The sequence below is a fragment of the Ovis canadensis genome, chromosome 14, assembly GCF_042477335.2.
Source record: "Ovis canadensis isolate MfBH-ARS-UI-01 breed Bighorn chromosome 14, ARS-UI_OviCan_v2, whole genome shotgun sequence".
NCBI classification, from domain to species: domain Eukaryota; kingdom Metazoa; phylum Chordata; class Mammalia; order Artiodactyla; family Bovidae; genus Ovis; species Ovis canadensis.
Window position 1 is genome coordinate 58,865,863 of NC_091258.1, and position 15,363 is coordinate 58,881,225.

The 15,363-nt window shown below is 48.6% G+C and overlaps 2 protein-coding genes across 2 annotated transcripts; both read right to left on the reverse strand.

The window, feature by feature from the left end:
* Window positions 1-2,506: 2,506 nt before the first annotated feature.
* On the reverse strand, window positions 2,507-13,382 carry LOC138418779 (protein FAM187B-like). The gene is made up of 3 exons (XM_069550645.1): window positions 12,765-13,382; window positions 7,371-7,812; window positions 2,507-2,937 (listed from the first exon to the last, which is right to left on the reverse strand). The coding sequence occupies exons 2-3, from the start codon at window positions 7,772-7,774 to the stop codon at window positions 2,550-2,552; spliced, it is 792 nt and encodes a 263-aa protein (XP_069406746.1). The 5' UTR covers window positions 7,775-7,812; window positions 12,765-13,382; the 3' UTR covers window positions 2,507-2,549.
* Window positions 13,383-13,952: 570 nt separating this feature from the next.
* On the reverse strand, window positions 13,953-14,716 carry LOC138418784 (protein FAM187B-like). Its single transcript, XM_069550652.1, has one exon. The coding sequence runs from the start codon at window positions 14,705-14,707 to the stop codon at window positions 13,991-13,993; it is 717 nt and encodes a 238-aa protein (XP_069406753.1). The 5' UTR covers window positions 14,708-14,716; the 3' UTR covers window positions 13,953-13,990.
* Window positions 14,717-15,363: the final 647 nt, after the last annotated feature.

A 15,363-nucleotide genomic window follows, 5' to 3' on the forward strand; every position in this document is an offset into this window, starting at 1 on the left:
ATGCTGGGAAAGATTGAGGGCAGAAGGAGGAGAGGGCGTCAGACCATGAGATGGCTGGATGGCATCGCCCATGCAGTGGACATGAACTTGGGCAAACTATGGGAGATGATGCTGCAGGCCCTGGGGTCACAAAGAGTCAGACATGACTCGGTAACTGAACAGCAACAAAGGAGCTGGCTGCAGCTGTGCCCCCTGGGGTCACTGCGGACCCTCTGAGAGAAGGTGTGGAATGTGCCTCTGAGTTGTAAACCGTCCAGGACTGGGGAAGCTGGATGTCTGTCCTCTCATTCCCACCCTTCGTGAGTAAGGAGTGCTCCTGGGAGCACTGTCAGCCAGGCTGCCAGCCTGCCCCATGCCTGGCCCAGCAGGCCTCTGAGCAAAGTTAGGAAGCCGCTGCTGCATTCAGGAGCCATCCACGGGACAGCTGATGCTAGGACTTCATGGTGGGCTGGGGGATACGGCTGCGTGTGCTGCGCTAAGTTGCTTCAATCATGCCCAACGTTTTTGTGACCCTATAGACTGTAGCTTGCCAGGCTCCTCTGTCCATGGAATTCTCCAAGCAAGAATACTGGAGTGGGCTGCATGGCTGGGTGTTATCAGTTGCCTATCGCTGCTTAAAAAATTGCAATACATTTCATAACTTAAACAGCACCATTTATGATCCCCTCGTTTCTGTGGGTCAGAAGTCCAGACACAGCTTGGCCGAGCCCTCTACCCAGTCAAGGTGTTGGTTAGGATGTGTTCTCATCTGGTGGCTCAACTGGAGAAGACTCTACTTCCAAACTCATTCAAGTTTTTGGCAGAAATCATTCCCTTGCAGCCATGTGCTAGAGACTCTGGCTTTCAGGGGGCTTCTCCCTCAAAGGGTGACACTTGCAGCTCCCAGAGGCTGCCCACAGCTCCCTGCCAGGTGGGCTTCCTCAACACAGCTGCCTGCTTCATCGAGCCAGAAAAGCCTCTCCTGCTCTACATGGCTGAGACAGTCTTCTGTGATATAACCTAATCAAAGCAGCAACACCCAACACCTTCATAATATTCTATTGGTTGGAAGCAAGTCACAGTGAAGGGTGGGTAGTCACACAAAGGCATGGACACTAGAAGTTGGGACGCCTTGGGGTCACCTTGAGGTGTACCCGCCACAGAGGAGCACTAACAGCCTTGTGTGGGTTGTATGAACTTCAGTTCAGTGCTGTGCAGATAGGCCTGGGCATCGGACCCATGCTTGGCTGTGGCTGTTTCACTTTCAGCTGCTGTGCAGTGAGCTGCTGTGGATACAGGGCACTGCAGGTTTCCTAGGAGCAGGTCTGGGGGGCATCCAGAAGCCTCCTTTCTCTCTCCCATTGCCAGCCCCTTCCCAAGCTCACTGTGTGACCTCAGGCAGCTTGCTTGAGAGCTCTGTGCTTTAGTGTTCTCAGCTACAGAAAAGAGGTTCACAGTGTGGCTCATAGTTGGCTGTGAGGACCATATCGTTTGCGAAGGATGTGAGTTCTGACCGTGCCAGGCGATCCCCCAGAATAACAACAAAAATAATTATTTTCGTTATTCTCTGCCTCTGCTTCCCATTGGGCCCCCCTTTAGCTTTCCACAAACACTCTCCTTTTCTGGAGGTATCTTTTCCTCCCTGGGTACCATGTGAAGCCTTAGGTGTTTCATCCCAGTGTCTGGGGTGTGAGGGGTGAGCACTGCCCTTTTCTCGGGGACAGAAGTTTTGGAAGTTTCAGATCTGCCCTGTTGTTGTTTCACAATGGAATATCAGGGCCATGAATTTTACAAGGCATTAATATTTATTTCTGACACTTGTACTCTGTTAAATCGTGTATAACACTTCTGGGAACAGCCAGCCGGGCCTGGTGATTGCCACAGGTCAGCGGGGCCAGGCCTAGTGTCTTGTCCCAGCACAGAGGCCTGTCTCTCCTTTCTTGGGGGGTCTGAGGGAGCTCTCGCCATTGCAAGAATCAGGAGGGGGAGTGCTCATCTGCTAACTGGGCCACCACTAACCTCTAACCTGGGGAGCTATGGTTGAGGCCTGGAGGCCCGAGGTGCCACTGAGACGGTGGGGGAGGCAGGGTGCAAGGAACGGGTAAGGAAAGGCAGCAGTCCAGTGCAGATCCGGGGGCTCTGGGGTGTCCCATTCCCATCCCCCATCCCTGCCCTTGTCCTTGGGAGAGTGTGATGAGTGAGGTGGCTACACTTTACACACCGAGAGACTCACTCCCCACATGGCCTCATTCCAGCCCTTCCTTCCTTCCTGTGAGGTGCACAAGGCTTTAGCCAGGCCACCTGGGTTTGAACTGGTGTCCCCCTACCCCCACCCCATGGTGACCAGACAGGAAGTCTAGCTCAGTTTCCTCACCTGTGGCATGGGGATTGTGAATGAGTTAACAGAGCAGGACTTGGACCAGGGAGAGGTCAGTCACCCTTAGCTGCGGCCCCATGTCTGTTTTGGTCCACACACGTGCAGAGTGAGGTGTGGGTAAGCCCAGGGCAGCAGGAAGCGTAGGGCAACAAAGGCACAGGAGACCAGGTCTCCTGGACCCAAAGGGCTGACTTTATTTCACCAGAAACATCTTATTTCTCTCCCGCCTCCGGGAAAAGTGGAATTGTTTGAGCAGGCACCCCAGCACAGTCAAGACCATGCTCACGAGCATCATCACATTCAGCCCCTTAAGGACAGAGTTGCCGTTTTCTTTCTGGGTCTCCTCTGCCTCTGGTTGTTGTTTGGAGTTTTCTGAGCTCAGAAACTTCAGTGGATCCACATTGACCTTGGAGTTGAATTGAGCCATGAGCTCTCGCTGTACGAAGCACCTGTAAATGGCCGACTGGAAGACCTGCAGCCAGCTGCCGCCATTGGAGGAGTCCATGATGGTGCTGATGCTCTTGCCGGAGAGCTGGTCCTTCCATGTCAGGGAGAGGTTGTTGGCTTCCCAGAATACGGGCCTGCGAAGGAGAACAAGCTCAGCTGCAAAACCCCAGAGAGGGGGAGGACCAATGTCTGAAAGGAGGTAGAGATGGCAGCACCCTTCTCCCCAGGAACAGCAAACAAAGCATCCCCCTCCAGGAGAGCTATGCAGCAAAGAACAAAGGGAAGGTGGGGACGGGACGGCTGGGAGCTCTCAGAGCCTAGCCCCTTACTTCCCCGGGACCACGTAACCAAATGCCTCTACCTCTGTTTCTTCATCTGGAACCTGAGAGTGTCATGACTGCAGTGACCTCAGAGGGTTATTTGGAAGAATTAGCAAGACACTCCCTAATTGTGTGTGCACCTCTTTACCTGCCTGACCCTATTTCCTCTGCTCTCCCTCACTCACTCTGCCCCAGCCACACCTCCTAGAGGTTCCTCTGATGGCTGGGCACAGTTCTGCCTCAGGATCTTTGCCACTCAGCTTGGAATGCTCTCCCTCAATGCACACAGCTCTCTCACCTCCTCTCAGCCTTGGCTGAATGGCACCTTCTCAGGAACGCTTTCTCTGCTCTCCTTATTTAAAACTTTCACCTCCCTTTATCGCCAACTAAAATGCTGGGTTCTCAACATTGTAAAAGTGATTATGCTACTGCTGCTGCTGCTAAGTCACTGCAGTCGTGTCCGACTCTGTGCGACCCCATAGACAGCAGCCCACCAGGCTCCCCCGTCCCTGGGATTCTCCAGGCAAGAACACTGGAGTGGGTTGCCATTTCCTTCTCCAATGCATGAAAGTGAAAAGTGAAAGGGAAGTCGCTCAGTCGTGTCTGACTCTTAGCGACCCCATGGACTGCAGCCTACCAGGCTCCTCCACCCGTGGGATTTTCCAGGCAAGAGTACTGGAGTGGGGTGCCATTGCCTTCTCCAGAAAGAGATTAGACTCCAATAAAAAAAAAAAAAAGAAATACTGTGTGTTTCATTCAGGTCATCAGTTTATCGCTGCATGAAAGCAGGTATCCTTTCTGGTTTTGTTCCTCATTGCCTCTCTGGTGCCTAGAGTTTAGATGCTTAGTTTATAAATGCTCAGTGAAAAATGTGATCAGTGAACACATAAATCAGGGATGTAACACACCCATCGTGGCTGGGAAACAAAAGGGACAAGCAACAGACAACAATGACAAGGTGAAAGATCATAAAAGCAATAGTAACCCCTGTTAGTGTGTGGGACCCTGTCATAAATGTCTTTACCGGCATTTGCTCCCTTAGGGATCACAATGACCCTGAGGCCAGATCCCGCAAGACCTCTGTACTCCCCAAATTCATGTCCTAACTGGAACCTCAGAATGTGACCTTATTTGAAAATAGAGTTGTTGCAGTTGTAATTAGTTCAGAGGAGGTGAGATGGGAGTTGTGAAAGGGAAAGTCGCTCAGTCGTGTCCAACTCTGCGACTCCATGGACTGTAGCCTTCCAGGTGCCTCTGTCCATCGAATTCTCCAGGCCCTGCTGGAGTGGGTAGCCATTCCCTTCTCCAGGGGATTTTCCCCACCCAGGTCTCCTGCATTGCAAGCAGATTCTCTGCCATGTGAGCCACCAGGATGGGAGGCAGGTGGGCTTTAATCCACCAATATAACCTGTATCCATGTAAGAAAGGAGAAGAGGCAGAGAAACGAGACACAGGGGGAGGACACCAGGTGGTGACAGAGGCAGAGGCTGGAGGGATGCAGTCACGAGTCAAGACAGGCCAAGAATTGTGGCCATGACCAGAAGCCAGAAGGAGGCGAGGAAGGAGCCTACCCAGCCTCTCAGAGGCCCTGCTGACACCTGGATCTGTCTGCAGAACTGGAAGAGAAGGATTCCCTGCTAGTTGAAGCCACCTGGTTGGTGGTGTTTTGTTACAGTGGTTGTAGCAAACGAATACAACCCATATTCTACAGATGGGGAAACTGAGGCCCAGAGAGGCCGCAGGCTAAAGTCACACAGCAGGAAAGCAGCAGAGGCCGAGACAATCACCTCACATGAAATGCCCTTCCCCTCAGCTCCCTGGAGACATAGCAATCCCTGAAGCCTCAGTGACCCCTCTTTTCAAGCTCCCTGTGATGGGCACTCAGGTGCCCCTTACTTGGCAAATGACGTGGAATAGGTGTGTGGATCTAGACGGAAGGAGGAGTCACATGCATGGTCACATTTCTGAATTGTGGGCTTTTTTTTTTTTTAAGGAAGCAGGTGTTACTTTTATACTTCAAGGAGGAGGAAGAAAGGAGACAGGGAGACAAAAAGTTATGAGAGAGAGAAAAACAGAAAGAAAAAGTTGGCATAAAACTCAGCATTAAAAAAAAACTAAGATCATGTCATCTGGTCCCATCACTTCATGGCAAATAGAAGGGTAAAAAGTGGAAGCAGTGACAGATTTCATTTTCTTGAGCTCCAGAGCACTGAGGGCGGTGACTGCAGCCGTGAAATTAAAAGACACTTGCTCCTTGCAAGAAAAACTATGACAAACCTAGACAGAATATTAAAAAAGAGACATGACTTTGCCAACAAAGTCTGTATAGTCAAAGCTAGTGTTTTTCCAGTAGTCATGCATGGGATGTGAGAGTTGGATCACAAATAAGGCTGCTGCTGCTGCTGTTAAGTCGCTTCAGTCATGTCCGACCCTCTGTGACCCCATAGAGGGCAGCCCACCAGGTTCCCCTATCCCTGGGATTCTCCAGGCAAGAATACTGGAGTGGGTTGCCATTTCCTTCTCCAATGCATGAAAGTGAAAAGTGAAAGGGAAGTCGCTCAGTCCAACTCTTAGCGACCCCATGGACTGCAGCCCACCAGGTTCCTCCGTCCATGGGATTTTCCAAGCAAGAGTACTGGAGTGGGGTGCCATTGCCTTCTCTGCAAATAAGGCTGAGCACTGAAGAACTGATGCTTTCGAACTGTGGTGCTGGAGAAGACTCTTGAGAGTCCTTTAGACAGCAAGGAGATTAAACCAGTCAACCCTAAAGGAAATCAACTCTGAATAATTCTTCAGACTGATGCTGAAGCTGAAGCTCCGATACTTTGGCCACCTGATTCAAAGAGCCAACTCACTGGAAAAGACTGGTGCTGGGAAAGACTGAAGGCAGGAGGAGAAGGGGATGACCGAGGATGAGATGGCTGGATGGCATCCTGACTCGATGAACATGAGCTTGAGCAGGACAGATGGTGAAGGACGGGATGCCTGGCATGCTGCAGTCCATGGGGTCACAAAGAGTCAGACACATAACTTAGTGACCAGACAATAACAACAAGTCACAGCTGGGATGACCAAGGGAAAGAAAACCAGATGGAGGCAACGAAGCCAGATTCCACAGAGCCGGTAGCTGCAGAGCCCTCAGGAGGTTGCTCAGGCTCCCAAACTTGCAAGGAAAGGGTTGCCACTGGCCAGTGGGGGAGAAGGGCAAAGGGGGTCCCCATGGCCAAGTATGTGTCATCAGGCCTGTGCTGCCACCTCTCACCATGGATTCCCCCAGGCATTCCTCTGAGCTGTAGCTTCCTCATCTATGAATGAGCCTTCTTGGAGTTCACAGCTCCTTGGCTGAGGGAAGAAGAATGGCAGAGGTGCGGTTTAAGAAGAGCGTTTGCCCAGGGACCAGCCTATACGGTAAGCGCTGCACTGTGAGTGGCTGCAGCTCTTATTGTTGGGGTAGTGGCAGTTAGCCATTCCCTTCTCCAGGGTATCTTCCCCACCCAGGGATCAAACCCAGGTCTCCTGCATTGCATGCTGATATTTTCCCATCTGAGCCACCAGGGAAGCAGGTGGGCAGGGAAAAACGTGAAGAGGGAAAGATTTCCCAGGGGTTCCAGGCAGGAACCCTTAAGAAGGAATGGCAACCCACTCCAGTATCCTTGCCTGGGAAACCCCATGAACAGAGGAGCCTGGTGGGCTACAGTCCATGGAGTTGCAAAGAGTCGAACACAACTTAGTGACTCAACCACTACCACCAGGCAGGAAGACAGAACAAGGATGGGAGCTCCCAGGGACACAGGTCATGATAGGCATCCATCCTCTCATCCCAGGCTTGATGATCTTTCCACATGAGTTTGAGGACTCAAGAGTCTCACAGCTTCCTGAGCTACCTGCCTTCACAGTTCAATCACTTGCCTGAGCTTCTCCCATTCCACACCTGGCCACCCTGGTCCATCTCCCCGCCTGGACTAGGGGCTTCCTAAGGACCAGATGTGCAACCACCTGAGGACCACCACTTCCACAGCACCACCCAGCGCAGGGCTGGGCCTAGGGTCGGCCGAGTGCTCCCTGGGTACTAGCTGTGCTTGCTCTATCTGTGTGCGGCTCAGTGGACACCAGGAGGAATATCCAAAGAAGCCCAAGGAGAGAGACGACGGCACTGATTAGCAACATAGAATCCCTCCCTCTCGGCACAGATTAACCACAAAGGCTCCCAGAGGGTCAAGGGCAGGGCTGGTACCCGATTCCATCACCTGTAGATAGATCCTAAGGGGCAGGTGAGCCACGCAGATCCCACGTTGTTTCTAAGCTGGAAGTTGTCAAAAACGACATATTTCGCATATATGTGTGTACACGGGATGTGGCAGGTTTCCACCTGCATCTCAGGCCTCAAGCGGTTGGACCACACCTTCTCATCTCCCAGATAGAGCCAACAGGGCATCACGTTTTCCAGGGACTCTTGGATGTAGCAGTACCCCAGGCGTTTGCGTTCACCTGGTTTCCCACACTGGTTACAGTCCTGCCAGGGCGCCCACTGGGTGAAGACGAACTGCTTGCTGCTCAGACTCAGGCTCTCATTCTGCAGGGGCTTTTGATCCAGATCTTTGTGTGTAATATGTAGGGTGATGACATCCTGGAAGTCAATTTCATACCGCATCACTTTCTTGCCATCCTTATCGTTGCAGTTATAAATGCCTGTGTGGGAGGGTAGTGGATTTTTAATGAGAAGGCTGCCATTGAGCATTGTTACCATGTTGAGATTAGTAGTGAAATTGCTGGCCCAGGTGGTCTTGAGTGGTGTGAAGAATTGCCACTGTGCCCCAGGGGCATTGCAGTGCAGGATGATATCATTGTCTGAGAGCAGGGCCAGTTGACACTGTTTGCGGTTTGGACAGCTGATAGGAAAGGGCGACTCCTGCACCGGGAGAGCAAAGCAGAGCAACAGCCACAGGGTCGTCAGCATGGTGGACTGCGACTGTGAAAGTGGGCCGGGCCCCACCCTGGACTTTGTGAGGTCATCCATGAACCTCAGGCCTCAGCCCTGATAGCAGGAAGAACTGTAGCCCACCCCCATGGGATGTGAGGTCACAATTCCCACATCTATCCTGTGACAAGTTAGTAATCCTATTTCATTTCTCTCCCAAGCCTTCCGCTCTGCTGGGGTAGAAGGACACAACTTGTCTATTCAAGATTTTCTCTATCACCTCCCTATTTTGGTGTTAACGTGACACATGTGAGCATTCAGCACATTCTTTTCTGAACATGTACTTTGTTCGGGGACCTCCCTGGTGGCACAGGCGGTAAAGAATTCGCCTGTAATGCAAGAGACCTGAGTTCAGTCTCTGGGTTGGGAAGATCCCCTGGAGAAGGGAATGGCAACCCACTCCAGTATTCTAGCCTGGAAAATCTCATGGACAGAGGAGCCTGGCAGGCTCCAGTCCATGGGGTTGCAAAGAGTCGGACATGACTGAGCAACTAAGCACATAGGCATGCTGCTATGTTCTGGGCACACTTGTGAGTGCTGAGAATGGAGAGGTGACTAAGTCCTCTCTGGTTCCCTTCTGATCTCCTACCCTTCCCCACCCAACTGCTCCAGCCATGCTGGCCTCCTGACTGTCCCCTGAATATATCAGGCAAGCAAAGAGCTCCTGCCTTAGGATCTTTGCCCATGCTGGTCCTCCAACAGATATCTGCAAGACTCAACTCATTTTAAACATATTTTTTTTTCTTGGTGCCCCCTTTCCCAGATTCTTTCCTAAAATCCTCAGCCAAAAATAAATAAATATTGAAAATCAAAATCACCAATAGAGATACAAAAACGCCAAAAACATGGCACCAAATAGACCATGAAGAGGACCATACTTGCTAACACAGTATGGGAACTGAAACCAGAAGGCAGAGTGTCACCTTGTATGGCCTTGGCTGGGAATGTGCATTGTTGGGTGACTCAATATTCTTGCCACTCTGTGCATGTCTGCCAGTAAATATGACTGTGGGTACCAACTTGGGGGTTACAAATAAATTCTAGTCAGTAGGTGAATTCACAAGTGTGGAATCCTTGAATGATAATGATCAGTCCAGTTCAGTCGCTCAGTCATGTCCGACTCTTTGCAACCCCATGGACAACAACACGCCAGGCTTCCCTGTCCATCACCAACTCCTGGAGCTTGCTCAAACTCATGTCCATCGAGTCAGTGATGCCCTCCAAATATCTTGTCCTCTGTTGTCCTCTTCTCCTGACTTCATTCTTTCCCAGCATCAGGGTCTTTTCTAATGAGTCAGCTCTTCGCATCAGGTGGCCGAAGTATTGGAGCTTCAACTTCAGCATCAGTCCTTCCAATGAATATTCAAGATTGATTTCCTTGCAGTCCAAAGGATTCTCGAGAGTCTCCTCAACACCACAGCTCAAAAGCATCAATTCTTTGGCACTCAGCCTTCCTTATGGTCCAACTTTCACATCCATACATGACTACTGGAAAAACCTTATCTTTGACTAGAAGAATCTTTGTTGGCAAAGTAAAGTCTCTGCTTTTTAATATGCTGTCTAGGTTGATCATAGCTTTTCTTCTGAGGAGCAAGCATCTTTTAATTTCATGGCTGCAGTCACCATCTGCAGTGAGTTTGGAGCCCATGAAAATAAAGCCTTTCACTGTTTCCATAGTTTCCCCATCTATTTGCCATGAAATGATTGAACTGGATGCCATGATCTTAGTTTTTTGAATGTTGAGTTTTAAGCCAGCTTTTTCACTCTCCTCTTTCACTTTCATCAAGAGGCTCTTTAGTTCCTCTTTGCTTTCTGCCATAAGGGTGGTGTCATCTGCATATCTGAGGTTATTGATATTTCTCCCGGCAATCTTGATTCCAGCTTGTGCTTCTTCCAGCCCAGCATTTCTCATGATGTACTCTCCATATAAATTAAACAAACAGGGTAACAATATACAGCCTTGATGTACTCCTTTCCAGTTTGGAACCAGTCCATTGCTCCATGTCCGGTTCTAACTGTTGCTTCTTGATCTGCATATACGTTTCTCAGGAGGCAGGTAAGGTGGTCTGGTATCTCGTTTCTTTAAGAATTTTCCACAGTTTGTTGTGATCCACACAGCAAAGGCTTTAGTGTAGTCAATGAAGCAGAAGTAGATGTTTTTTTTGGAATTCTCTTGCTTTTTCTTTGAGCCAACGGATGTTGGCAATTTGATCTCTGGTTCCTCTGCCTTTTCTAAATCCAGCTTGAACATCTGGAAGTTCTCAGTTCACATACTGTTGAAATCTGGTTTGGAGAATCTTGAGTATTACTTTGCTAGCGTGTAAGATGAGTGCAATTGTGTGGTAGTTTGAGCATTCTTTGGCATGGCCTTTCTTTGGGATTGGAATGAAAACTGGCCTTTTCCAGTCCTGTGGCCACTGCCAAGTTTTCCATGTTTGCTGGCGTATTGTGTGAAGCACCTTCACAGCATCATCTTTTAGGATTTGAAACAGCTCAACTGGAATTCCATCACCTCCACTAGTTTTGTTCATAATGATGTTTCCTAAGGCCCACTTGACTTCGCATTCCAGGATGTCTGGCTCTAGGTGAGTGATCACACCATCATGGTTATCTGGGTCATTAAGTTCTCTTTAGTATAGTTCTTCTGTGTATTCTTGCCACCTCTTCTTAATATCTTCTGCTTCTGTTAGGTCCATACCATTTCTGTCCTTTATTGGACCCATCTTTGCATGAAATGTTCCCTTGGTATCTCTAATTTTCTTGAAGAGATTTCTAGCCTTTCCCATGCTACCGTTTTCCTCTATTTCTTTGCATTGTTCCCTTAGGAAACCTTTCTTATCTCTCCTTGCTATTCTTTGGAAGTCTGCATCCAGATGGATATGTCTTTCCTTTTCTCCTTTGTCTTTTGCTTCTTTTCTTTTTTCATCTATTTGTAAGGCCTCCTCAGACAACCATTTTGCCTTTTTGAGTTTCTTTTTCTTGGGGGTGGTTTTGACCACTGTCTCCTGCACAAAGTGACAAACTTCTGCCCACAGTTCTTCAGGCACTCTGTCTATCAGATCTAATCCCTTGAATCCATTTGTTACTTCCACTGTATAATCATAAGGGACTTGATTTAGGTCATATCTTAATGGCCTAGTGGTTTTTCCTACTTTCTTCAATTTGTCTGAATTTTGCAATAAGGAGTTCATGATCTAAGCCACAGTCAGTTCCCAGTCTTGGTTTTTCTGACTGTATATAGGTTCTCTATCTTTGATTGCAAAGAATACAATCAATCTGATTTCGGTATTGACCATCTGGTGATGTGCATGTGTAGAGTTGTCTCTTGTGTTCTTGGAAGAGGATGTTTGCTATGACCAAAGCATTCTTTTGGCAAAACTCTGTTAGCCTGTACCCTGCTTCATTTTGTACTCCAAGGCCAAACTTGCCTGTCACTCTGGGTATCTCTTGACTTCCTACTTTTGCATTCCAGTCCCTATGACGAAAAGGACATCTTTTTTGGGTATTAGTTCTAGAAGGTCTGGTAGGTCTTTATAGAACCATTCAACTTCAGCTTCTTTGGCATTAGCGGTTGGGGCATAGACTTGGATCACTGTAGTATTGGATGGTTTGCCTTGGAAACAGAGATCATTCTGTCGTTTTTGAGACAGCATCTAAGTACTGCATTTTGGACTCTTTTGTTGACTATGAGGGCTACTCCATTTCTTCTAAGAAATTCTTGCTCACAGTAGTAGATATAATGGTCATCTGAATTAAATTCACCCATTCCAGTCCATTTTAGTTCACTGGTTTCTAAAATATCAGTGTTCACTCTTGCCATCTCCTGTTTGATCACTTCTAATTTACCTTGGTTCATGGACTTAACATTCCAGGTTCTTTGCAATACTGTTCCTATAGCATCAGATTTTACTTTTCATCACTAGACACATCCACAACTAGGCATTGTTCCTGCTTTGGCTCAGCCCCTTCATTCCTTCTGGAGCTATTTCTCCGCTCTTTTCCAGTAGCATATTGGGCACCTACTGACCTGGAGAGTTCATCTTTCAGTGTCATATCTTTTTGCCTTTTCATAGTGTTCATGGGGTTCTCAAGGCAAGAATGCTGAAGTGGTTTGCCATTCCCTTCTCCAATGGACCACATTTTGTCAGAACTCTCCACCATGACCCTTCTGTCTTGGGTGGCCCTATATGGCATGGCTCAGAGTTTCATTGAGTTAGACAAACAAAACCTCGTGCATAGCAGGACCGAGGGAAAGGAGCAGTGACCCCCACGAGAGACTGAGCCAGACCTGCCATTGAGTGTCTGAGTGTCTCTTGCTGAGGCACGGGTCAGCAGTGACCTGCCGCGGGGACAGGGGCTCTGGCTGCAGCAGACCTGGGAGGCATGGTGTGTGGCATAAGTCCTTATGGAGGAGGTTGCCATCAGTGCCCCTGTAGAGCCACCGAGCAGACGACCCACACACCGGAGAACATTTATATCAAAGAAGTTCTCACACTGTTGCCAAAGTTCTAGCCTCCACAACATATTTCCCAACCTGGAGATCCAGCAAAAGGACTCAGAATCCCCAGGGAAACAGACCCTTGGAGCGCACAACAAAACCTTGTGTGCACCAGGACCCAGGAAAAAGGAGCAGTGACCCCAAAAGAGACTGAGCCAGACTTGCCTGTGAATGTCCAGGAGTCTCTGGCAGAGGTGCAGGTTGACAGTGGCCTGCTGCAGGATCAGGGGCACTGACTACAACTTTCCTTGGAGCTGTGGCATGCTGGCATAAATCCTTTTGAAGAAGGCAGCTATTACTGGCATCACTCCTACAATAGTTTGGCCAGAGAAAGGAACACAGTCCCACCCACCAGCAGAAAATTGGATTAAAGATTTACTGAGCATGGCCCTGCCCACCCGAGCAAGATCCAGTTTTACCCACCGCCAGTCCCTCCCATCCCATGGGGTCAAAAAGAGTCAGACAGGACTGAGTGACTTTCACTCAGGAAGCTTTCACAAGCCTCTTATCCTCATCCATCAGAGGACAGACGGAATGAAAACCACAGTCACAGAAAACTAACTGAACAATGCTGTATATAAATGCCAAATATATTTTTATATACAACAAGCAATTAGAAAATGAAATTTAAAAGATGTAGCTTGTATGAACAAATCAAATATGAGGAACAGATAAAAAATAGGTAAAACCTCTACATTAATAACTAAAGAATAAAAGAAAGCCTAAATAATGGAAGTGTTTACAATGTTCATGGATCGGAAGACTAAATATTGTAATATATTGATTCTATCTTTAGATTCAATGATGTGCCAATTAAAAAAAATAAGACATCTTTTGGATGGAAACTACAAGCGGATTTCAATTTTTTTTTTTATAAAAAGTAAAGAATAACCAAGACAATCTTGAAGAACAAAGCTGAAAAATCTATACTATCGATATCATGGCTTATTATAAAGGTATAATAATTAAGTTACTGTAACATTGGTGCCAGGATGGAGAGATACATTGTATCAGTCAGAGTCTAGTGAGGAGATAGAAATCACAGTAAAGTCTATGTTGGCATGAGCATGGGCCAGAATGGCTTGGTTTCTAGGTTTTGTATTTGGTCTACCCATGAATAACAGATGCCTACGAGGGCAGGGATTAGGTCTTTGTTGGTCTCCAACATCACCTGCGTAGGATGTGGCTCAGAAGCCACAGTTGGGGATTCTTGCTGAATGAACATCTGAACAAGCCAGTAAAGAGATTCCTTCCTGCACAGATTGACCTTGAAGGCTTATGGGCTGGAAGACAGACCCTGCTTTTCTATTGGAATGTAACCCCTGGCCCAGATGAACACAGGAAACAAAGTCTGGGTGAGGCTCAAAGGCAGGGCTAATGCCTGGGTCCAGTCACCTGTAGATGGAGGCCAAGGGGCAGGTGAGCTGTACGTTGTTGGTTGACTGGCCCAACTTGGAAATGTCAGAGGTGAAGAAGGGCTGGATGAGCTCCTCGCTCTCGTTGCAAGGTACAAGGCAGGCTTCCACCTGCATCTCAGGCCTCAAGCGGCTGGACCACACCTTTTCATCTCCCAGATAGAGCCAGCAGGGCATTGGGTTTTCCAGGGACTCTTGGATGTAGCAGTACCCCAGGCGTTTGCGTTCACCTGGCACCCCACAGCGGTTACAGTCCTGCCAGGGCTCCCAGTGGGTGAAGACCATCTCCTCTCTACCCAGACTCAGGCTCTGATTCTGCAGAGGGTTTTGGCCTAGTCCTTTGTGGGTAATATGTAGCATGGTGACATCTTGGAAGTCTATCTCATATTCTACCACAAGGGCTGTGTTATTGTCCTCACAGCGATAGAGGCCTGTCTGGGAGGGCTGAGGTTTGTTCAGTTGGAGGCTGCCCCCAGGCAGTTTCTTTATGTTAGGCAGTGAGGAGACCAAAAACGGATCTTCCCCCTGAAAGGAAGAAAAGTACCAGTACGCCTGGAGATGGTCACACTGCAGGACAACATCATTGCTCGAGAGCAGGGCCTGCTGGCAGAGACCCTTATAGGCACAGGTGACTAATAACTGGGCACAGGAAGCAGGGAGAAAAAGGCTAAGCAGCCACAAGATGGTCAGCATGGCTATATACAGACTACAGAAGGAAGCTGGGAACCACGGGGGCATTGTGAAGTCACCCACAGAACACGGGCATCATCCCTGGGTAGTGGAATGGACCCTGAGCCACTGCACTTCCAGGACTCCAATTCAGTTCACATCATCAAGTAATACCTTAGAGTCAAAAACTCAAATGGCCACAAGAGCTGGGCAGGAAACATGAGCGAACCTATGTCAGAACAAGTGAACTAAAAAGTCAAATTATTTATCCTTCACCTACTCACTCAATAGACAATGATGGAATGGGTCAAAAGGCATAACTGAGAAGTCACTGGTTTCCTATTTTGTAAATTGGGAGGTTTCCTTAATTAGCACCAAGTCAGTTCCTTGAGGGGCTTCCCTGATGGCTCAGCAGTAAAGAATCCACCTGAAATGCAGGAGATGGGGGTTTTATCCCTGGGTGGAGAAGATCCCCTGAAGGAGGATATGGCAACCCACTCCAGTATTGTTGCCTGAAGAATCCCATGGACAGAGGAGCCTGGTGGGCTACAGTCCAAGGGGTTGCAAACAGCTGGACATGACTGAGCAACTGAGCATGCACCCACAGCTCCTTGAGGGAGGGGAACTTCCCAAATCTTTGTTCACTGTGGCTTATGTCTTCACTCTCCAGGAGTTATCCC